At 43.5% G+C, this 23530-nt stretch overlaps 1 protein-coding gene across 7 annotated transcripts in view; it reads right to left on the bottom strand.

Moving 5' to 3' along the window:
- The window catches only part of phka1a (phosphorylase kinase, alpha 1a (muscle)), a 133114-nt gene that overhangs the window by 41327 nt on the left and 68257 nt on the right, over positions 1-23530 (bottom strand). For 5 of the 7 annotated variants that reach the window (XM_067996917.1, XM_067996912.1, XM_067996911.1 and 2 more), the window contains exons 18-20: positions 22799-22878; positions 18532-18708; positions 13500-13597 (exon numbers count right to left, since the gene is read on the bottom strand). In XM_067996917.1, the coding sequence (XP_067853018.1) occupies positions 13500-13597; positions 18532-18708; positions 22799-22878 (355 nt within the window). Of the gene's footprint in view, positions 1-13499; positions 13598-18531; positions 18709-22714; positions 22879-23530 lie in introns of all 7 variants that reach the window. The other 2 variants (XM_067996916.1, XM_067996918.1) reach the window with 2 other exon arrangements.

The raw sequence follows: 23530 nt of genomic DNA on the forward strand, positions 1-23530 counted from the left end.
TGAAAAGATTTCCTTTGTGTAGCAAGGAGGTGCAAGATGTGACCTCCCCTGCTTCAGACATCCAACCCCACCCCCACCCACTCCTCACAAGACTCTCTCGGAACCCCTCCCCGCCACTTACCTTCAAGCCAGCAGGTGGCCAAGGCACACCCAATCTTCCCCTCCCGGTAGCTGCTCTGTGTCGTCTTCCCGCCCGTTCCAGACAGGAGGTGGACCAGCGGCATTTAAATTAGGTTCGGGAGATAAAATACCATCGGCTCACGAGTGCGTTTCGCACTCTAGAACCCCGCCCGTCCAAAATCCGCTCCGTGTTAAAATGAACCCCATGGCATAACCTGTAAAGTGTTACAGTGGGGATCAAGAAGTAGTTAATGAGCAGAGGCGTTATGCACAGGAGAAAAAAAGGAAGCATAATGAGAGAACTCAAAGAAAAGACACGTGCCAGACACTGAAGCCCCAATATTTACTCGGAGCCAGGAAGAGAGCTGGGGCGAAACCCGGAAGTGAAGTTAGCGGGTCAGATTCTGCGATTGCAACTTAATTGAAGGATTACATTTTTTCTTCTGGGTTTTGGACCGGCAGCCAGCTAGATTGTCAGGCTGGCTGGCTATCGGGCTGGAAAGCAAGCGGGGAAGAGATCAGAATCTTCAAGGTTTGTATGGGGGAGAACAGGGAGAGATTAGAGTCTTCAGGGTTTGTATGGGGGAGAACGGGGAGCGGTGAGAAATTTACTTGATCACAGTATCTGATATGATCAAGGATGTCTTTGCATTACTGATGGGTTCATTTTTCCCTTCTTTGTATGCAGACATGATTAAGTGTTCCACAAGACACTTTACCTTGGAACAATGCCCCTTACATAGCATCTGATGAATATCATTCGTTGAGGTTACTTCTGAAATCTGACAGTGAAAGATCACCACAGGTACCACGTGACTGCTGGTCATGTATCTGGCCCTTCTCGCCTCCGTTTCACTGGCGAGATTCACAAGCCCCAGAGAAGCTGTGCTGGAGGCATTAAATCTGAAGGTCTCTTAAAATCAATTTAAAAAAGACCTAATTAAAGACTCAATGGCGTTAATTGTTCCGATCACTACCTGCCAGTCTGGACTAATTAGGGACCCGCCTCCGGCAAGTAGATTACTCACACACATCCAAACATGCCTCCATTAAACCCGGAAGTGGGCACGTAGGAGCCGGGTTACGGTCACACTGGAAAAATCATTCATTTTAACTTCCCACCTGGAAGTGCACCGCTCGCCATTTTGTTGAAGGTGGTTGCGCTGGCATCAGCAGCGTTCATCGGGAACATTTAAACAGGGAATCATTTATTCAAATTAGGGTCCTGCGCTTCTTGCAGGACCCTGTTTTCCATTTTCGAACGCCCCAGTGCTTCACTTGCCACGTGCTGAATTCACTCAGCACAATGTGACGCTAACCGGCAGGAAGGCTAACCTCACCACCATAAGGGATCATGCAGCACTTACAGGTTAGTTTCTGGTTTCTCATTTCAAGCTGCTGCTTAACTTCTGGGCGTTTTTTGTTTGCTGTTTTATCACTCTGGAAAGTTCACTCTGTATAAACAGAGAAAGATTTTGCTGGTGGTGTACTTTTATTGGCTCCCTCAGAAATAGTTTGATTGCAGTCATGGGTGGTCGCATCTGGCTGCCTTCGGGGCTGGAGGATGAGAGGGATCAACAAGGAAGATACCACAGATCAGGAGCAGCTGTCAGAAGGAGGAGGAGGAGGGCACTGCACAAGAGGCAGGCAGGAGGTGGAGGTGGAGGAGCAAGAAAAGGAGGAAGAGGAGAGGCAGCAACCACTAGTGCCCCTTCCAGAGCTCTCAGAGACCAGTTCATCGAGGATCGTTTCACTTAAATCAGCCCTCCCATCCCCAATAAACCAACCGTCCCACAATCCATACCACTTTCCTTACAACCACAATCTGATTGCCTTCCTTCAGGCTTATGGGTCTTGCCCTTGCCTCATTACAAAGATAAACACCAACACCAAATCCTGAACAAAAGACAAATCTATCAAGGGTCAAAATCCTGGAACTCCCTTCCTAACAGCACTGTGGGAGAACCGTCACCACACGGACTGCAGCGGTTCAAGAAGGCGGCTCACCACCACCTTCTCAAGGGCAATTAGGGATGGGCAATAAATGCCGGCCTTGCCAGCGACGCCCACATCCCGTGAACGAATAAAAAAAAAACTCAATTATATCACTGTGTGATAATTATTTGTGTAAACTGAGAATCATCCTTGTGCCAGCCCTTTATGCCTGACTTGCGTGCTCCTTTTCCTATCCAACTGCTCCTACGAGATGTTTCTCCAGTGGCTACAGCTTGAAGTGGAAGGCTGCTGAGTGTCCACTGAGGATACTTCAGATAGTGGAGAATGCACTCAAGCAGCTTTAGGCCTAGAAGTCCGGCTGCAAACTGCAGGATCTCGGCATGGGCTTCAGCGGTCTGGCCTGGCCGGCTGTGCGGCACTAACAAGGGCATTGGAGGAGTGGTTGGTGGGGGAGCCGGCATGCTGTCATCCTGAGAGAGGACAGCAGGTGCCTTTCCCACGGAACCAAAGCCACTCTTCTTGGATGGCGCCTCAGCATTCCTACGGCTCTGCGCGAAAACAGAGTGTAGGACTGCTGTGACACTTGAGGCCCATGTTGATGTTGGCCCCCACAGCCAAAATGGCAGCTGTCTGAGATTGCATGGCAGCAATGCGAACTGCCATAGCAGCCGTCTGAGCTTCCAATGGTAACCGTCTGAGCTATCACCAGAGGTTCTATCAAGGTGGGTGCCATTATGTTGTTAATGGAATTGACCGCACGGTCCATGTTGGACAGAATGGTCTCCACGCTCTGCGCAAAGACTTGAGACAAGTTTGCGCTGGACTCCTCCATACTCAGCAACATTGTGCACAAGTTCTCTGGCAGGCTGCCCAGTGTACCTAATATTTTCTGGTAGAAGCTCATGAGCCTTCTTCGATAGCCTGCCGAGCTGGCACCTATACCGTCTTATCCCCTGTGCCATGGCTCCTGCGCACTTTTGCCCGGTGAGTCACCACGTGTAGACTCCTCCTCTAACCTAGCCTCTAAATACCGCGTGGTGCCAGTATCTGAGGTGGTACTTAAGAGAGTCAGATCGAGTGACGGTGCATCTTCCTGAAAGCTCACCTCCTCTTCCTCGACTGGCACAGGGGCTTCCACATTCTTAACAGCTGAAATGAAAGAGAGGGACAAGGGTTAGTTTGCGGTGTGCAGGGATAGAAGTGAGTGGTGAAAGCATCTGCAGCTTGTCATGCAGAGTGTGTGGGGCAAGAGAGAAGTCAAAAGGGACAAAGAGGACTAGGTATGAATAAAATGTGCGCAAGACGTCTGCTCCAGCGTTGCCAGTCGCCACGGCCTCAACTCTGCCCTGCACATGATGGCAAGCAAGCTTTCTTCGAGGGGGTGAAAAGAGGATGTGCAGGTGGGCTCTTCCTCCTCAATGCCGGCCTGCTCACCGGAGTTGTGTGCAACCTTCTCCTGTAAGAAGAAGGGAGTGTGTTAATGAGTTTTGTGAGGTGTTTGGAGAATGTGGTTATAATGGTGGAATAGCTGATAGTCAGTGAGTGAGATGTGAATTGTGGGTAAGTGAGGGTTATAATAGCAGTGAGAATGAGAAGAAAGAAGTGTGGTGTAGTGCAGTGATTTTAGGAGAGTGAAAGGAAGTGTGGGAGGTGGGGGGGGTTCTTGTGAGTGCTGTGATTAATGAGGTTGTAAATGGTGCAGCTGTGAGCAGAGAGTAAAGGGAGCAGTATTCTTACCTTAACAACTCTATTTAGAACATTGAATTTGTTCTGGCATTGCAATCATGCCTTGGATGCAATGCTCCTGACATTCACATGTTCTCCAATTTCTTCCCACTGACGCAGGAGTAGATGCCTTGAGGGCTTCCTAACCCCTGAGGAGGGGAGCAAAGAGGATGTTCCTCCTCCTGTTCACTGCCTGCATCAGGGCTTCCAAAGCAGCAGTGAACCTTGGTGCCCTCTCATTGGGGTCAATTTTAGGATGGCCGAGTGGGTGCATTCGTGGCGGGGGTGGGGGGCTCCAAAGATTGGGGATTCCCGGGGCAGGTCTGGAGTCCGGCTCCAACCCGCCCACTTCCGGGTTCCCCAATGACGTGCTTAGATGCGCGTGCAGCCCCCACATGCGGGACTCCCACCGGCAATTAAAGCGCGGGATCCCACTTAAATCAATTAATTTGATACTTCAGGTCATTAGGAGACCTGATTTGGTGGATATTTTAGGAGGGGTGGGATTTTCATCCAAACTGAGCGTGTTTCCCATACTGGGGGAAACACTCCCAGTTGAAATGGACATGTTGCAGCCACCAGCCTGTGGCAGCTGCAAAGGTCCATTTGACAGGTTTGGGGGGGTGGCGGGGGGAAAGATCCTCACTCAATGCAGGAGATGATGTGGAGATGCCGGTGATGGACTGGGGTTGACAATTGTAAACAATTTTACAACACCAAGTTAAAGTCCAACAATTTTATTTGAAATTCACAAGCTTTCGGAGGCTTCTTCCTTCCTCAGGTGAATGTGGAAATGAAATCCTCGAACCCTTCGCATTTATAAATCACAGAACAATACCTGGTGATTACAGATAGTCTTTCCAACTGCCCGTTGCCAAGGCAATCACAGTGTGCAGACAGAGAGGTGTTATCTACAAGGCCACCGAATATACAAACAACCAAAAAAAAGAGGCAGAAACATAGAAACATCCGGAAGGAAGAGAAACACAGCAAATGACCCGTTATATTAAAAACAGATAACATTTGTTCGCTGGTGGGGTTACGTGTAGCGTGACATGAACCCAAGATCCCGGTTGAGGCCGTCCTCATGGGTGCGGAACTTGGCTATCAATTTCTGCTCAATGATTTTGCGTTGTCGTGTGTCTCGAAGGCCACCTTGGAGTATGCTTACCCGAAGGTCGGTGGCTGAATGTCCTTGACTGCTGAAGTGTTCCCCGACTTGGAGGGAACCCTCCTGTCTGGTGATTGTTGCGCGGTGTCCGTTCATCCATTGTCGCAGCGTCTGCATGGTCTCGCCAATGTACCATGCTCTGGGGCATCCTTTCCTGCAACGTATGAGGTAGACAACGTTGGCCGAGTCACAGGAGTATGAACCATGCACCTGGTGGGTGGTGTCCTCTCGTGTGATGGTGGTATCTGTGTCGATGATCTGGCATGTCTTGCAGAGGTTACCGTGGCAGGGATGTGTGGTGTCGTGCACGCTGTTCTCCTGAAAGCTGGGTAATTTGCTGCGAACGATGGTCTGTTTGAGGTTGGGTGGCAGTTTAAAGGCGAGTAGTGGAGGTGTGGGGATGGCCATAGCGAGGTGTTCGTCGTCATTGATGACATGTTGAAGGCTGCAGAGAACATGGCGTAGTTTCTCCGCTCCGGGGAAGCACTGGACGACGAAGGGTACTCTGTTGGTTGCGTCCCGTGTTAGTCTTCTGAGGAGGTCTATGCGATTTTTCGCTGTGGCCCGTCGGAACTGTCGATCGATGAGTCGAGCGTCATATCCCGTTCTTACTAGGGCGTCTTTCAGCGTCTGTACGTGTCCATCGCGTTCCTCCTCGTCTGAGCAGACCCTGTGTATTCACAGGGCCTGTGTATTGCAGGAGGCCACTCTGTCACTTTGTACAAAGTTTGGCCTGCACTACCCTCCTCCTAACAATAAAATTCACCAACTTGGAACCTCAACCCCGGTGTGCAGACACGTTTACCTACCTTGCGGACCCTCTCAAACGTACATCTTCCGGATGGGGGCCGCCGTAGCTGCAGTCATGACCTCCTCGGAGGACGAATAGCATCACCGGCCACGCCGTCCACCTCTGACATGTGGAGCTCCACAACACAGTGCTGTGACACATCCACCTGCACAGCAGGAGGGAAGGCAACCGCAGAGAGAGATACATCGCAGAAGGCACTACCCTCGCCACAGGGTCTACAGACCGAGGCTCAGCTTCCTGGACCTCTCTGAGGAGCAGTGCACACGGAGGCTCAGAGTCACTCGACATGTAGTCGTAGACATCTGCAGCCTCCTTCATGCCGAGCTGCTCCCGGCTGGCCCGAGCACCATCTTCTTACCTGTCGCTGTCAAAGTCACCACTGCCCTCAACAACTTCTCCTCCGGACCCTTCCTGAGTGCCACCGGGGACATTGCCGGTGTCTCAGTCGTCTGCACAAAAGAGCCCTGCAAATACACCTGCATCCACTCTGCAGTAACACAATGGGTGACATCAGTTGTGGGTCTTCATGGTGATCCTCAAGAAAGGGAATTATTGCACAAGCCAGACAAGATTTGCAAAGACGTGGCAGTAGTGGTGATAACAAATCTTTGTTTTTTTACTAAACAAACTAAAGTAAATCAAAAACATGACATTTTGTCTTACACCCTTATGCATCCCCTTTGTGCTCACAAAACCTTCGCCTTACGTTTACGGGAACCCCTACATGGTGCTACCCCTGTGGCTTCAGCAGAGGTAGTGGCAGGTTGCTCTTGTCCATGCCCGGACCGATGAGATGCTTTGCGCGGACGGCCTCTGGGTTTCGGTGCCCGTGAGGGCCCCTCCAAAGACTGCTCCACCTGCATCTGTGCAGGGGCAGACTCAGCCACCTGGAGAGGGGGCAGCATTGCGGGTACTGGTTGAGAGGGGGGGCAACAGGTGAGACATGGGAGTGCTTTGAGTGGCGTCCCCACTTCCATGTCCCCTTTCACCACAATCGCTCTCCTGGCCCAGGCCCACATCACTCCTTCCACCCTGCTGCACGACAGTTTGGAGGACTTGTGTGAAGCCTTGGAAGGCCAGTTGTAAGTTATCGGTCAGCCTGTTTAAGGCGGCAGAATGTTGCTCACCCTGAATCCAAACGGCCATTGTCAGGGCCTGAATGGACTCATTGTTGAGCCGTGCTTGAAGCTTGATGGAGGCTAGCCTTTCCTCCATCGCAAACATTCCCGCTCCTACCCGCGACACTCAGAGATGCCTTCACGTCCCTGTGACAGTATTCCACTCATGCAGGAGTTGGACTCATCCATCCTCTGCGCGATTGTGGAGAGTGTACTCTCCTTTTCACGGCTGGCCCCCAGGGTTCAGCATCTGGGTCCAGCTGAGCAGAGCCCGGAGAAGAGTGCTCCCATCGACGCGGACTCTCCACGGCTGCCCCTGCCACCAAGGTCTGCTCGTGCTCACGTGCGTGGTGACCCACCACGTGCAAGCCCAACTAAATGTGGACGGGGACCCACCGAGGTGTGTGCATCCGTGCGGGTGGATGGCTGGCTCAGATGTGACGATGCACCCTCAGAGGCCGGCAGGTTCTCAGAGGAATCGCCCTCTGCAGTCACAGATGGCCCTGCAAGAGAACAGAAAGCAATATTAAGCATGTTGAGGTGCTGCAGTTGCCAAGTGATGTTAAGATCATTTGCTATCATAAGTGCTGAGTGTTAGATTTCTGTCACCAGCCGCTTGTGCGCCCCCAGTCTCGGTGTCCACCAGCGTCCGGCTTACTTCCAATGCCTGCTGCTCAGAGTCTGTTAAGACCACCTGGTGTAGCGGGCCCCCTCCGGTCCTTGCCCTCTCCCGGGCATTCTGGCATCTCTTCTCATATCAAGGCAAAACACAGAGGCGTGATTGAGTGATGGTTGCATGGTGACCCGCTGTATGCATTGGTGTGGGTGACCGTGAGGGAGATGCATGGGAGGGGGCGTGTGAGACACAGCCATGAGATCGTATGAGGATTGGGTTGCGTGGTAGTGTTTGAATGAGAACCTGGGCGTTGAGTAAGTGCAGGCAAGGTGAGGACGATAGTTGAGTGGATGTGAGGAGTGATGCGAGAGCATTGTGGTGGCAGTGCAGAAGGAGTTGTATGGTGGTGGAGGTGATGTGGAAGACGGAGTGTGGGAGAATGCATAAGTATACTCACTTTGGCTGACCTGGTTAGGTCATTAAAGCGCTTCCTGCACTGGACCCAGGTTCGGCACACATTGCCGCAGCTGCCGACTTCCTCGGCCACCTCCAGCCAGGCCTTCTTGGTGGAAGGGATGCAACCTCCTCCCATCAGATGGGAACAGAATTTCCCTCCTCCTCCTCCTCCTCACCCCATCGAGCAGCACCTGGAGTGAGGAGTCAGAGAACTGGCCTGCTCCATGCTCCAAAAATGGCTCTTTGCTGCAGGAAGAGCATTGGAGGACTGCTCCTTTAAATAGGGCTCCTCCCGCTGACAGCCTGTGATGCGGTTGCGCAGTGCGCCCGCTGCGCAGGTCTGGAACGGGAAACCCGGAAGCATGTGTAAGTACCTTCAATTAGGCTGCGATCGCATGTGGAGCATCCCGAATTCACTGGTTTCTGCAGCCAGAATGCACCTACCCTTTAAGAGGCATCAGAAACACCCGATATACAGGCGTGCAACCAAAGAGAAGTGCGGATAGCTCTGGCTACTCGCCTGTGTGACGATACTGATCAGGGACCGTGAATATTACATGCTGCCTGAGTCACTTGCAACAGGTGGGTAGTGCCACCCCACTCCCTGCATGCCCAATTCCAGGCGCGATCCGATTTCTGGGCCTAAGTTTCTTTGATCTTTCCTTATAGCTGGCCCTCTTACACTTGTGATCAGCCTTGCAGCTTTTCTTTGCACCCTTCTTAAAACATATGTATATTTTTTTCACAAAGTAACCAAAACCCATCACTTTACTCCAAGTGTGATTTGACCAGTACTTTGTAAAATCTTAGCAAACACCTATATATCAACAGTCATTTGGATTTAGAAAGGAAAGAACTTGCCCAACAAACCTCCTTGACTTTGAGGTGGTTATTAGATCAGTAGATAGTAGGCCTTCTTGTTGTGGTTCTATAAACTAACATTCCGTTAGCCTTTTTAATTGCTCCACCAATTTGTCCGGACATTAAAAATGATAGTTATCTCCCTATGCTAATTTGATTTCATTCACTGTATACAATCCATTTTTTTTAATCTATGTGAAATATTTGAAATTTTTCAGTGTTAGATCTCATTTGCCTGCCCAACTGTATAGCTGATCTAAATGTTTTTGCAAGTATTTGTTTCATTCTCTCACTGCATTGCTGTTCCCACTTTCATCAGCAATTTGAGTTACTAAAATGGAGCTGTGCTTAATCTGGTCTGTCCCTTTAAAGCCACTGCTCAAGTAATCGCTGTGGGCTAATCCCAAAGATAACTGGAGGCTAATTGTCGAGGGAAGCTCTATAAATTCCCTGGCTCTGCCATTAGGGAGAGATCCAGTTATCAAGGCCAAAAAACAGCAGGATACAAAGAATAGATGGAAGTGTTCAGGGAGAGAGAGGGAGAGGAGTACTGTCCAATGTAGGGTTCCACTCTACACTGTCCCACAATCGGACATTACACTTCAAACAAGTATTCTCCATTTCCTATTTTTAATCTTATTCAGACCAATATCTCTAACTTTTAGTTTAATCTGAAGTTTTTCTTGTGAAACTTTGTCAAAAGTTCTCTGAATGTCCAAATAAATGATCTAGTAGAAGGTGCTGCTATCTATTTAACATTCTCAAAGTCAAGGAGGTTTTCCCTTCTGAATCCAATACATTTCTCCTTAAATTATTGCTCTGCAAATACTCTTTCAGGAAGATGACCTCTTAGAATTGATTCCATTATTTTACTCATTATTAGTCTCATTAGCCTATGATTGCTTAGGTCACATTTGTCATCTTTTTTATATGTATGTACAGTCTGCACCACTTAAAACGGACACATTTAAAACGGACACTTGCTTATATCGGCCAAAAAATGATAACCATTAGCTATTTGCATTAATGTCAATTTCAAAGTTGCTGGTCTTAAGTGCTTCGTTTATTTCAGGCAGAAACAGCTATGCTTACTCACTAGTTCGCACCTCACAGTCTTTATCTACAACATTCTTGTTATATACTTGTGAATTACACAAGTTTTCAGGGTCATGAACAACAGAATGTATTTCATTGCTGCTCACAAATCTGAAGAGAAATGTGAGGAATGTCAATGCTAAGAAACTGAACACTTCTCCATTCATTTTTGTATCCATTATGTTTATCAGGCATTCCCAAATCAGGTATGAAGGGCCATTTGCAGCTCATTTCACTTCATCTATGGCACTCAGCAAACTTGCTGTTCGCATACCTCCAGGTCTCAGTTCATGGCCTGTCTGCCTGGTCGCCAGCAGTAGCAGCTGATTGTATTTCCAACATATGCTCGCTCAGGAGCAAGAGCGGATGGGACTCATCTGGTACAATGTTTGTTCAGCTGAATGCTCGGTCTTGCTCTGCAGCCTCAGTTCCTGTTTCACCTCGGATCAGAGATCCAAGTAATTGACCAGGGTGACCAGGTGGAGCCACAACGACAGTATTAAGAAACCCAGAAAGATCCCGCAGTTGTTGCACTGCTTCCTGCAATTGCATGTTGCAAACTCTTTCCCATAGTTTAATAACTATCCCTCGAAACTTTTTGGCGACATTTTTAAAAGGACTAATCCAGATCTTATAAATCTTTCTTTTTTTCTCCTTTCTCCACCATGTTCAACTGCCCTTTTTTATACTGGCCATCGCGTATGGCGGGCAAATTGCATTCGCATGAACTCACCCGCTATAAGCGATGTCTGTACTACATTTGGCTCCAATTTCTGGTCAGGGGCATCCCACCCAAGGTCATTCTGTCTTTACCCAACATCCAATTTGCATACTAACCAGCAAGTTTTGGAACCCCTGACTGATTTTTCCTCCTTCTCATCTAAGCTCACCAAGGCCAACTGTACTGCCCCCACTGCTGCCCTGACTGATCGCAGATATCTTGGTAAAGACAGGAGATCAAGCTAGAGATTTTGCTGAAGGAGCATTCAACCAGTGAAAGTATTTACATTTTTAAAGAATTTGTAATTACTGATCTTTCAAGCAGAACTCAACCTTTGGCTAAATGCAAAGCTATAAAAAGTTGGGCAACTCTCGCAATTTTGAGCTCCTCTCCAGATATTCTTTATCTGTGTTCACCGCAAAAGTCTGCTTCCATAGTTAAGTCTGCACTTATACAAACCAAAACTTGATCGAGCTCATGAAACAAATAGGATAACATGTTGCAGGGCAAACTATGATGCCTTGTACCATTTGGAATGCACCAGAACTGGTGCAGGCTGGCCATATGCCCTCCTGATCTCCCAGAAAGACAGAAAAACACCATGCCGATGTCCTATGTAGCTTAGGCCAAGGCTACTCATTTGTATTTAATAAGCAAAAGCAACAAAAATAGAGCAAAATAAATCAGCAGCTTGAAATAATAATTCTTAATTCTCCCCAGTGCTTCAAAACCTTTTCCTGATACAATCCTTTGATAAGTTCTTTTTTATTTAACCACTCCCCTATTGCCTCACCACAGTACTGTAATCTGTACATTTGGTTGAAGTGGGTCTACGAGCTCAATGGCCAGCAGCTATCATATTTACTTTCAGCTTGCAAGTCCTCGGAATAGAAAACTGTCAATCAGATCTCAAAGAAACATAGACTGCCTCTCGGATGGCTGGAGGGGTGGAACTCTGCTTGAGTCAGATTCAAGCAGATTCCTAATTCCTCAGAACAAAGTAAAGCTAAGCCACCACAGTACATAGAAACATAGAAAATAGGAGCAGGAGTAGGCCAGAATAAGAATCTTGTTAACAGGTTGGACATCCATTACAGTTAATAGCTCTGTCTCTTTCACAACAGCCTAGTAAACAAGATAGTTACTTCTATCACTTCAATGTGTTTTGTATCTTCTAAACAGTTGATAAGCATTTCAATTTAACAGTCCTAATGGACTTATGCATTTGGTAAAAAAAACTACAATACAGCATACCCTTTTTTCTATAAAGCATTCAAAACTTTGTGGGCTATAGTTCAACAATTATCAGTGCATTAAAACATTTTCATAGCCAGGAAAGAACACCTACCGTCATCTTGCTGTCAGTTTAAATTGTTACAAATTTAAACTGACAGCATTTGATTGTCACATTTTCTTTTCTAAGCTAAAGTCCATGTCCCGGGATTTTGTATGCCTCTAGACTCAAGTTCATATAAAAATATACAATATAGATACTCTTACAACTGTTCTGTCACAAAGACATTTAAATAAAAGTATTGGATTACTAAAGTGGTTTTCAAGGCAATACGTTTCCACAAATCTGTACCGAAAAATGTTTATACAGATATACAAAAAGTACAAGAAAATCCATCAATATTCACTGTATCCATTGGAGGGTGGAACCTCGTGCACCATCCACTTCAATTATTAGTAAGCTGACTCCTGGGGAAGAGGGAAAAACCTGTGGGAAAACTCCAGAAAATTCTTCTCCAATTCTAAGACAATCAAGCAAGCTCAAGGAGATTGTGGTTACCTCCAACATTACTGAACATACTTAACTAACCCCACACCCCTCTACTGATATGTCCCAAAGGATTGGAAAGGGCGGTTTCTTTGCTTGAGTCTGGTTCCAAAGATCCCAGATGTTATACTCCATTTTATTTCCCATACCCTTCAACAGCCCTGACTGCAAAAAAGTTAGCCAGCATCCTTTTCGAATTTAGAGCATCCTTTGCTTCCACTGCATTCCTGGATAGGCTATTCACATATTCACGAACTTCTGTGCGAAAAAGTTATATCTTATCTCTACATCACCTTTTCCTGTGTAAGCTTGAATCCATGTCCCCTTATTTTAGAGCCTATATTAATATTGAATATTGGATTCTAGAACCCAGTTTATTTATTCTCTTGAAGATCTCAACTCCTAAATAACATCACCTCTAAGCTACCCTTTTTCTAATGTAAAGATCCATAGTATTCGTAATCTTTCTTCATAGTACTCAAATCCATTTATCAACTTAGTTCCCTTCTCTATACTCCGTCAGTCTTCTCTGTAGTACAATGTCCAGAAATGTCCACAATGAATAAGATGGGGGTGAAACAGTGCTTTGTACAAACTAATTATCACACAGACTTGTGCTCTGTTCCTGGAGTTATACATCCCAAGACTCTGTTTGCCATTTTCACCATTGCTGCACATTATGCTGATGCTCTATGGGCGTTTTCTGATAAAAACTCCCAAAATCCCTCTCTGGTGTAATTTCCTGTAGGTTGTTCCCATTTCTTTTGTACTCCCATTATTTCCCTTCTCCAGCTTCTTGACTTTGTATTTCTCTACATTAAACAACATCTCCCACTTTTTAAATCCAATCTCCCAGCATGTCCAGGTTCCTCTGTAACTGGTCTGCTTGTTGAATCTGTGTACAACCTCTCCCAATTTTATCACTAATAAACTTGAAGCATTTTGTTATTGTTTCTTCCTCCCAATCATTGAATATACATATAAGAGTATCCCCAGAACTGACCCCTGCAGTACCCCTGGGTTTATGTAACAATGAATGAAAAATAAAAATAATTCAAATAATTATTACCTCCACACTGTCTTTTGTTAGGCCCGACGATACAGATGCAAGATTAAGTGTTGGATGAGATATAGCTAACAAGCTGGTGGGAAGATAAAGGGAGGCATCTACAATACAAAAGAAATAAATTAATCACTTTTACATTTAAAATATTACCTGGGCTATTCAGAACAAATATTGTTAATAACTTAAGAGCCATCAGTAAAGAATGTTTCCCTAGATTTTAGTTTTAACTTGCATCCTACCACTGTGCGTCATGTCATATTAGCGCCCCATGCTACACCCAACTTGCTGATCATAGAATCCAACAGAGCAGGAGGCCATTCAGTCCATCGTGCCTGTCCCGGCTCTTTGAAAGAGCTATCCAATTAGTCCCACTCTCCTACTTCCCCCCCATAGTCCTGCATATTATTCCCTCTACTTTCTTTATACTTTTATTGTATTCATAAACTGTTTAACCTGAACCTTTTGAATTGTGTAGATGCCCAACAGGAATAGCAGCAATCCCATTGGGCAACTTGCCCAATTCAACAATGACTGAAGTAATCCACTGACAACAGAGGGAGAAACATGAATTGGCTATTAAAGTGAAGATGTATAAAGCTAGGATTTTAAACTGGGCTTGATAATAAGAGCTTTATGGTGCATGAACCCACCTGTATGATGGCCAGATAATTTCATAAATGCATATGCTTGTGAGTGACAGTGAGGCTCAGGCACATTACTAGACAAGCCATCTTCATGAGTGAGCCTTGGCAGATTATTAGATTCATTTCCTAATGGCTCAGCGGCAAATGCACCATGTACTCTGGTGCGGAGCTAGACATACCAGAAAAGTTCTAAGTTCAATCCAGTCTCTTTGGCAGTTTGACACTACAATTGGCCTCTGAATATTCAGACTGGAGAGGGGAAGAACATGTACTTTGGCCAGTATTCATCCCCTTGATTGCAGAAAGTGCATGTGTGGATACTGGGCAATGTCAGAGCCAGGGCTTGGCTATGACTCACATGGTTGAATATTCTGGTGAAATACTGTCTGGATTCGCTCATAATGAATGGCTAGACAAATGACATGCCAGAGAGTTGCTATTACTCAAAACCCATGTACATTACAAAAATATATGTTTAGCTAGCAAGATAAATGTACCATGGAGTATCAAATATAATAGGACATGAACTGGCAGAATGGTGAACTATAGTTGTGAGGAGAAACTTGCAATACTGCAATGATTCCCACTGGGGTAGAGAAGAGTATGTTGAGATTTAATAAAGGTTTTTAAAATTATGATGAGCTTTGAAAGGGTAAATTGGGAAAGATTATTTACTCTGGTTGAGGAGTCAGTAATCGAAGAACCACAGACTGATACAGCACAGGAGGCCATTCAGCTAATCATGCCTACGCCAGCTCTTTGAATGATCTATCCAATTAGTCCCACTCCCCTGCTCTCTCCCCATAGTCCTGCAATTTTTTTCCCCTTCAAATATTTATCGAATTCCCTTTTGAAAGTTACTACTGAATCTGTTTCATCACCCTTTCAGGTAGTGCATTCCAGATCATAACAACTCGCTGCGTAAAAAATGTTTCCATGTCGCTTCTGGTTCATTTGCCAATTACCTTACATCTGTGTCCTCTGGTTACCGACCCTTCTGCCACTGGAGTCAGTTTCTCCTTATTTACTCTATCAAAATCATGATTTTGAACACCCCCCCTCAACCTTCTCTGCTCTAAGGAGAACAATCCCAGCTTCTCTAGTCTCATCACATAACTGAAGTCCCACATCCCTGGTATCATTCTAGTAAATCTCCTCTGCACCCTTTCCAAGACCGTGACATCCTACCTAAAGTGTGGTAGAATTGGCCGCAATACTCCAGCTGAGGCCTAACCAGTATTTTATAAAGGTTTAGCATAACTTCTTTGCTTTTGTATTCTATGCCTCTGTTTATAAAGCCATGGATCCCGTATGCCTTTTTAACAGCCTTCTCAACTTGTCCTGCCACCTTCAAAGATTGGTGTACATATACCCCAGGTCTCTCTGTTCCTGCACCCCCTTTAAAATTATCAATTTAAAATATAGTCACTAACAGAGTGAGGAGAAGGGTTAGACAAAATTTCTTTTACTCAGGAGGGTTGTTAGATCAGGGAATATTTAGCCACATGGAGTGGTTGAGGCAGAGACCATTGCTTCTTTGAAGGGAAAATTAGATACATATTTGAAGCAGAGGAAGATACAAAGTTATGAGGAGCGAGCAGGGCAGCAAGATTAATTTTGGAATATTCTAGCAAAGAACTGGCACAGACAAAATAGGCTGAAAGGCCTCCTTCTGCATTATATATTTATGGTCCTATAATTCCATGGGCACCAGGCATGCTGTGATACCTGGCCCACCTGCTCATTTTCAACGTGTGACCCAGACAGAGATTGCTGGCAAACTTTATGATCAAAGTTGGACATCACAATTGAGCTCAATCCTTTTGTCACCCCACTTTCCCGTATATGTCAAGCAGGGTATGCAATAGCGATTACTAGTGGGAATCCTGGCTTTTCCTCTTCCCAAGTGCAATGGCACGAGGCCAATTGTGCCCCAACTGTCGAAGGTCAATTAATTCAGCAGAATTTGGGACCTTCTGGTCTGAATTGCTTACTATTACACAAACTGGGCCTTTACCCACTAGCATATCAGCGGAAGTTAACCACGGGGTAGATTTTACAATTAAGTGCTCCCGGTGCACAGCTTTGCGCACATTCATTAAAATTAATTGGCATAAAATAGTGCAGGCAACAAAATCAGGCACATTGACCTCCATGACCAAGTTGCTGACCTGCAGTCCCAGTGCGCAAAACTCTGTGCCATGAGCATTAAATCGTAAAATTTACACCACTAACTAATGTTAAGCAAATATTATTCCTTCAGACTGCACTACTAAATGCAACTGACCAAGAGATCATGTGGGGAAAATAGTTTCCACTATTGCAAATCAGAAGCCAATAAAAATTATGGGATCGCTCATAGAATTGGTGATTTTGAGTCCGGGATACATTTGTTTCATAATTATTTTGTAATAATTACAGCATAATACCAAACACACATTGCGCTATTACATAATAGAAGAGATAGTCCCACTCCAGCAAGCACAGAGAATACACTTTGCAGAACTGTTAGAAAGCAACAAGAATAATAAGCAACCAGACAAATAAAAGAAATTGAGTTTTCTTGGTACATTTGATACATGGACATCATTTAGGCATTTCAACTGAAAAGGTTCCTGTAAGTTCCTTGCTAAAGTTACAAAAAAATGCTGCTTCTCATTTTTTAAACACTTAAAGACCAGAATCTTTACCACCTATTTTTATTGTTGCTTTAAGAAAAAAAATTCTGAGAGGCAAAGTGCACAGAAATGTATGCTTTTGAAAGCAAAGAACAAATGGTATTGTTATAATGCCCTGGGGAACCATTTTTGGGACAGAAAAAGTAATGCCATCTTGTAGTGTTCTTGTACAAGACCTTGGTCAGGCCTCATTTAGAATACTGTGTCCAGTTTTGGTTTCCTCACATGGTGGGGGATAATGAGACTTTGGAAAGGGTGCAGAGAAGGACCACAAGTTTCATTCCCAGTTTAAAACACCTTAGTTACCCAAATAGCACTCGAAAGTATAGAGAAGCGTAAACATGGGGGTGATTTGATAGAGGTTTATAAAATAATGAAGGGACTAGATTGTGACCAATTATTTCAACTGAATAGGTTAGGGAGGGCCAGAGGTCACGCTTACAGGTTATGTAAGGGCACAACTAGGTTGGATGTTAGGCGGTTCTTCTTTTCCCAAAGAATAGTGGACCTGTGGAACAGCTTGCCGGCTTGTGTTGTGAATGTGGATTCACTCTATTTCTACAAGTGAGAGCTGGACCCGTATTTCTTCATTTTCATTTAACTTTCGTGCTCCTGTCCAGATACGGGCAGGCACATTTCAGGCTATCTGGTCGCCCACCAGAAAATGGGGAGGGGGGAGGAGAAGGGATGGGACGCAGTGGTGCAATTCCTCTAGCAGATTTCTTCCTGCACCGTCCCAGTTCTGCTGAAAAAAAATCAACAAGAGCCAGGTGGAAAATCAGGGGGAGAAAAGAGTTAAGTTTGCAGACAAGTAATTTGTTTTAATGTATTGATGTTATAAATTTTATCTGTGGGGATAATCAGAAGGGTGGAATGCCAATATGGTGGCTGAAGGGAGTTTGGGAGAAAAAATTAAATTAATTTATTTTTATTTGGAAACAGGGACTGTGTGTGAATGTATGAGAATTTGATTGCAAATTTGGGCCAAACAGCATTCTTCGCAAGCTTTACAGGTTGGAAGAATCAGACAAGTGCAGATTGAAGATTTATTTTTAAAGATATTTTAAAAAGTTAGTTAGAAGATAGACCATTATCCATAAAAACTACAAGGCACAGCTTGTAACCTCTGTTTAAAAAAAAGTGGCACAGGCTGCTTTAAAAACAACAATGAACGTAAAAGGGTAAAATAAAATTTTTTGGGAGCTATAGTAATAAACATCAGTACTTCTTTAAAATATGTTATCCTTTTCTTGTGCAAACAGTGAGTGTGAGGAAAGGAAGAAAGTCAGAAAGAAAGACTAGGAAGGGCAAGGAACCCAACAACATTGAGGAGCTGTTGACATTAACAAAGATAATCAATAATCCTGGATGCTTTAGCTAAATGTGCAATTACAACTCGATTAAGGCAGTTTTTTCAAAAATCCCCTTCCACCAGTTTCCCAAGTGATGGCAGCTCCACATTCTAAAAAAAAGACCTATAGGTATATCAGAAAAAAAGTGTTGTTAAAATTATAATTATTTTTGTAACAGTTCAACTTCTAGAGGGAAACAGATGCGATCCCTCCCCCTCCTTTTAAAGCAAGAATCATTTGGCTCATCGTATGGACACCCTACCCTGCTTAGTCTGTAAAAGAATTCACGGTCAGACCACCCCACAATAGTGCTCATAAAGTCATAGTAAAATTTCTGAAAAATCAATGATACCAAACTAACTTTGAATGTTGAGTCCTTTTGCTTTGTGCGCCAGAGACACGAGGTCCCGTGTAGCATGTGCAGCAGCACGGAAACGATGCAGACCCATTTTCTGTTCAGGTGACAGCAAAACAGATTTTGGTGGCTTGCTCTCCAGCAGTTGGCTTAAGTACACGGTTAACTCATCCCGGTTTTCCACTGTGGCAATGAAGATACTCACACTTAATGGGAACAATTCTTGAAGGACGTCAAGCAAGTCACGGACACTTCCACACTTGAAGATTCGTATAGACAAGCAGAGAGAGGACTCTAGGTTTGCCAATGCATGCACATGAAATGAGCATTCTGCAGCAGCCATGTAAAGAATTTCCCATTATAGTCAACATATTGACAAGATTAAAGATGGGAAAGCAACTGAACATACAGCCAATGAAAAAAGCAAGGAATAACAATAGGCCAGTCTGTCAAGCTTACACCCTTCACAGACTATGTACAGTTTTAGAATGGACTCCAACCCACCTATTTAATCTTCTAAGAAAATGGCTTGCATAAACATTGTCTGATCCCTGAAAGGCAATCGAACAAAAAGACAATATATATCCATTTCCACAGGAAATAGCAACAAATGCATTGCTCTCCTGCCCCCAGTAGCACAGAAATCATTCTTTCCATGAGTACTTCATGTCAGGCTGCATCCATTTCTATTAACCTTCTGTACCCAGCCAAACGTTTATCTAGGTCCTATTTAAAGGTGTAAAATTGATTTGGATTTATGCTGGAGAAGGCTTATAGATGTTCTATTATTTTCAGTATGCAGCTTCACACCTCTCTATGATAAAGGGAACTCCCATCCAGTCTGTGTTGAATGCTGTGGAAGATTGCTCAGTCAGATAAAAAGTACTTTCTTTGCTTGAAACAGGATTAGTCGCTCCAGATTTAATCATCACGAGTACTGTTGGAGATGCACGTCAGGTCCCACTCTGAATTCGTAGTTAAAGTCCAAATTCCTTAACAATATTGACTAGGCTGTTGGTGGCCTTGTATGGATGTCAGCTCCATTAGAGAAGTGTTTTGTTTGCCAAGATTGTCTCATATATAGCAAATGATTTTTGTATGTTTGTCACCAGATCTTATACTGCTCTTTGGAATGAATAAATTACTGATCATAATTATGTTTTTTTTAAAATATCGATTTTTTTTTTTAAAAAGTACTCCTAGTCTGTTAAATTAACTGATCTCAGGCAAGACAGCAGTACAAGCCTTATAAGTCTTTATGTTTCCAGTTTAGGGACGGGTTCCCACACCTGATCATTATCCAATAACCCATCCTGGAAAGTGGGAATGTGTGGCTGTCAGGTAAGGGTAAGACAAAGCTTGGCCGTGATGCTCCATTCAATAAAATAGCCTGTCAATGATCACAAATGAAGAATGATCACTTAGGTGAGAACTGGACATTTGTCAGCACTTATTGAATTGTACCCCAGCATGAGTCACTGTCTTCAGGAGAGTCGAGGAGAAAACTGGAATGGAAAAAAAAAAACTTGGAAAAAAATTCAAAGCAAAATATAAGTTTTGGACACAGAGTAAGATTGATATCTGATGCTAAATGTAACACACCAAAGTGTCTCCACCAACCCTAGCCAATACATGGATAATAAAGTTCAGACTTAGTGGCATTTGTATTTATTAAAGATGAAGTATTAGATGAGGATGCCAAGAGGAGGAGGTCCCAAATGTTGGCACTCTTTAAAAGACTAATGTTGAGAATTCTGATACTGATACCTAAAGGATCATCTGTTGAGAGCTCTGTAAGCATCAGGACAGTGTACAACGATGAATTAATTTTAACAGAAAATATGTGCATCATTGCTCATTTCTGCTAGAGAGTAGAGAAGGGCAGAAGGCAGCTGTAAACATCACACTTTGCAAAATGGTGACAACTTGACACGCTCTTCAGTTTTCCAATATGCTGGAAATAACAATATTTTGCTATTGCAGGCAATTTCAACTACAGGAATTCCACTGAAAGGGATTATAAGCAATAAAGATCGACATGGTAAAAAATTATTTACAATTTTCCCCCAATATTTATATTTTTATATTAAAAACAACTTAACACTATAAATAGCAAAGTGCAAGAAAAGGTTAAATGACTCAGTTTTAGACTAGAACATAATAACCCGTGCATCTAAAATAAAATGCAGTTTGTACAAAGACAATAACTTTTACTACAGCAGGAAGCAAAAAGATTTTCTCTGTCTCCTATTGGATTTGAAGCAATTTAATATCATGCCACACAAAAAGGCAAAAAAGCAAACCCAAGTATGCAGAGTCCAATCACCAACAGAATGCAGAACCACCTTAATGTAATGACGATGAGGATTTTCACAGTCCACAAAATGAATACCGATTCCTTTCGGCACAATAATAAGTGAGAGTGAGTGATTCATTCTACATTATAAAATCGAATGACTGACATTAAGTTCAAAACAATTTATGAATGTAGAAAATAGCAACAATGGCTTCACCTTTCATATTCTGCCCTAATACCAATTCCTAATTCTTTAATATTACACAATTCTGACATTTCATTAACATCCAGCACTCCCCGTCTTTCACCGTATATTCTCTTACACAACTATCAAAACACCATGATTCTTCAAAACCTCTGTTTACTATACAAATATATCACTATTGCTTACTTACTAAATACTTACAAGCAAGTTAAATCCTGCTGTGTTCTGAGCTAATCCACTTTGTATTATTGCTAGCCCCACCACTTATCCCTGCTGCAATTATATACCAATCACTTCAGCTGTGATTTTCAGCTAATTACTTTTTAAAAAAATATTTTTAAAAGGACTTCCCTAATGGTAAATACACTATCCAATATGGACCTGAACCACACAGATCAGGAATGTCTCCAGTTCAATCTGCAGAGTTAGGTGAAACTGTCTCAGCATCCTTGGGCTAGGAAGAAGAAAAAAAAACAGCCAGGTTTCCTGTTTGTGATCACTGTTCAGAAATCCTTGCTGGAAAGTGCACATGGATTGGGTGAAGACAGGATCAGAGCTATGATGCCAGGGTAGTAGTGGGGGCCATACAATTGGCTTCAATGTTCTTAGGCTAGGGAGGAGGAGAAGAGGGAGAAGAAGAAGAAAAAAGAAATCTATTGGAAAGTTTATAAGCGTGACCATTAGGTAGGCTCAAGCTATGATGCCATCATGATCGATTTGTCTGCAGACATTCACCATCTAGGCTTCCACATGGAGAATGGCCATTTGGGCAAAATACTGGAGGAGTTTCAGCAGCTCTTGAAACTCCCAGCAGGACTCAGTGCGTTCAGGAGAAATGTGGACAAAATTGGAAAAATAAACAAAAATAAAAAATGCCAATTATTATTTTGTGGGAAGCTGCACAACACAGCCAGCGAGCAGAGTTCAGCCATTATGGAGTATGTGTGTCCCGAATATACTGTAAAAGCAAGAAGCAATGCAAAAAATCTCAACTGCTATCTAAGTGTTAATTGCATCCATATGATTTATATCAATTTGTGTTAATTGTATTCAGGTGGTGTGTATCAATTGGGGACTCTCATGTATCCATTTATATGACAGCTTATCTAGGGTGTGGATAATGTGGACCTCTGTAAATAAAGGCTTGGCAGCAACTGAAGACCACGCTCAAGTATTCTATCCTTCACCACCTGGCTATCTAATTTATTACATTAAGTGCCATTCTTTAAATTATTCAGCAACTACTTGGCCTCACTCTCAACTGCAAAAAGGCAGTTTTCTTTTGTTCCCCCTTCCATATCTTTCCGCAAAGTTGAAAACATTAAAAATTAGCACAGTTGAATTAAATGGTGCGATATCCTATACAGGTAACTACTGTATATACGAGATGCTAGTGAATGTTTCCCTTATCACGTTATATTTAAATTAACTTCAAGTACAAAAGCACTACTTAATTTAAGAAAAATTATACATATTTGAAACAAGAGTACTCTCCCTTTAAGAACCTAGCTAAAGTTTCTCTGGATATTGTGCAGCATATGTGTCATAAAACTGTAACAGACTGAAAATAGCTCAATTCTAAAAAGTATATTTTTATACATATATCTAATTATTGAGAAACCAATGTCAGCATGTGTAATTAAAACTATTGTTAAACAAATGGGAATTGTGTAGATCCTCATCCTTACCAAGATTTATAGCCTGAAATTCATGCAGAAGCTCCATCCTTTCTAATATTTGGTATGAATCAGACCAGGCATCAAAATTCTTACCATCGGGTCCTAGATCCATAAAACTGAGTTGTGTGCAGCATGAAGTTACCAGTAATGTTGACAAATTGCCTGTCTGAACTCTGCAAACAAAAAATAAGTAAGGAGAGATTTTCTGCTTTTTTAACTCTTCCATAAACTGTTCAAAAGGCCCAGCAGCAAATTCATTTAAACATGGGGGTAGGAGTAATTTTTGCACTCCTGCAGTGAATTGAAGTGCTTGGAAAATCATACGCAACACACACCTGAATTTTTGATATGTGTTTCCATCTCTCAACGAACAGAGCAGATTTGGAAAATGAAGGTGGCAGAACATTTGCTTTATGCCCATTCTCAGCAAACCAACAAATGGGGCACCCTACCCAACACAAAAACAAACACTATTTCCACATCATCTGGATAAATGGGTAACATTATGTACCACTGACATAATCAAGGGACAGCCCCGTAACGGAACATTTCAGAAGGATACAGTTCCTTTCTGTACCATAAGGTTAAAGTAAAGCAATGATCACAAGAAGGATTTTTTAAAAATGAAAAAAAAATTAGGAAGGTAGGGTATGCACTAAATAAAGCTCTGTACATTGAACATCAATCTATTTTTCCATCAAATGATGTCATAATGGGCCCATATGCGCTCTGGTTAAAAAAAAAAGTTCATCCATCATACAATATTAGAACATATTGAGCAGACGAAAACCCATTGAAGTAGTGAATTTCACTACCAAAATTCTT

Source organism: Heptranchias perlo, chromosome 15 (assembly GCF_035084215.1).
Source record: "Heptranchias perlo isolate sHepPer1 chromosome 15, sHepPer1.hap1, whole genome shotgun sequence".
In the NCBI taxonomy this organism is placed as follows: domain Eukaryota; kingdom Metazoa; phylum Chordata; class Chondrichthyes; order Hexanchiformes; family Hexanchidae; genus Heptranchias; species Heptranchias perlo.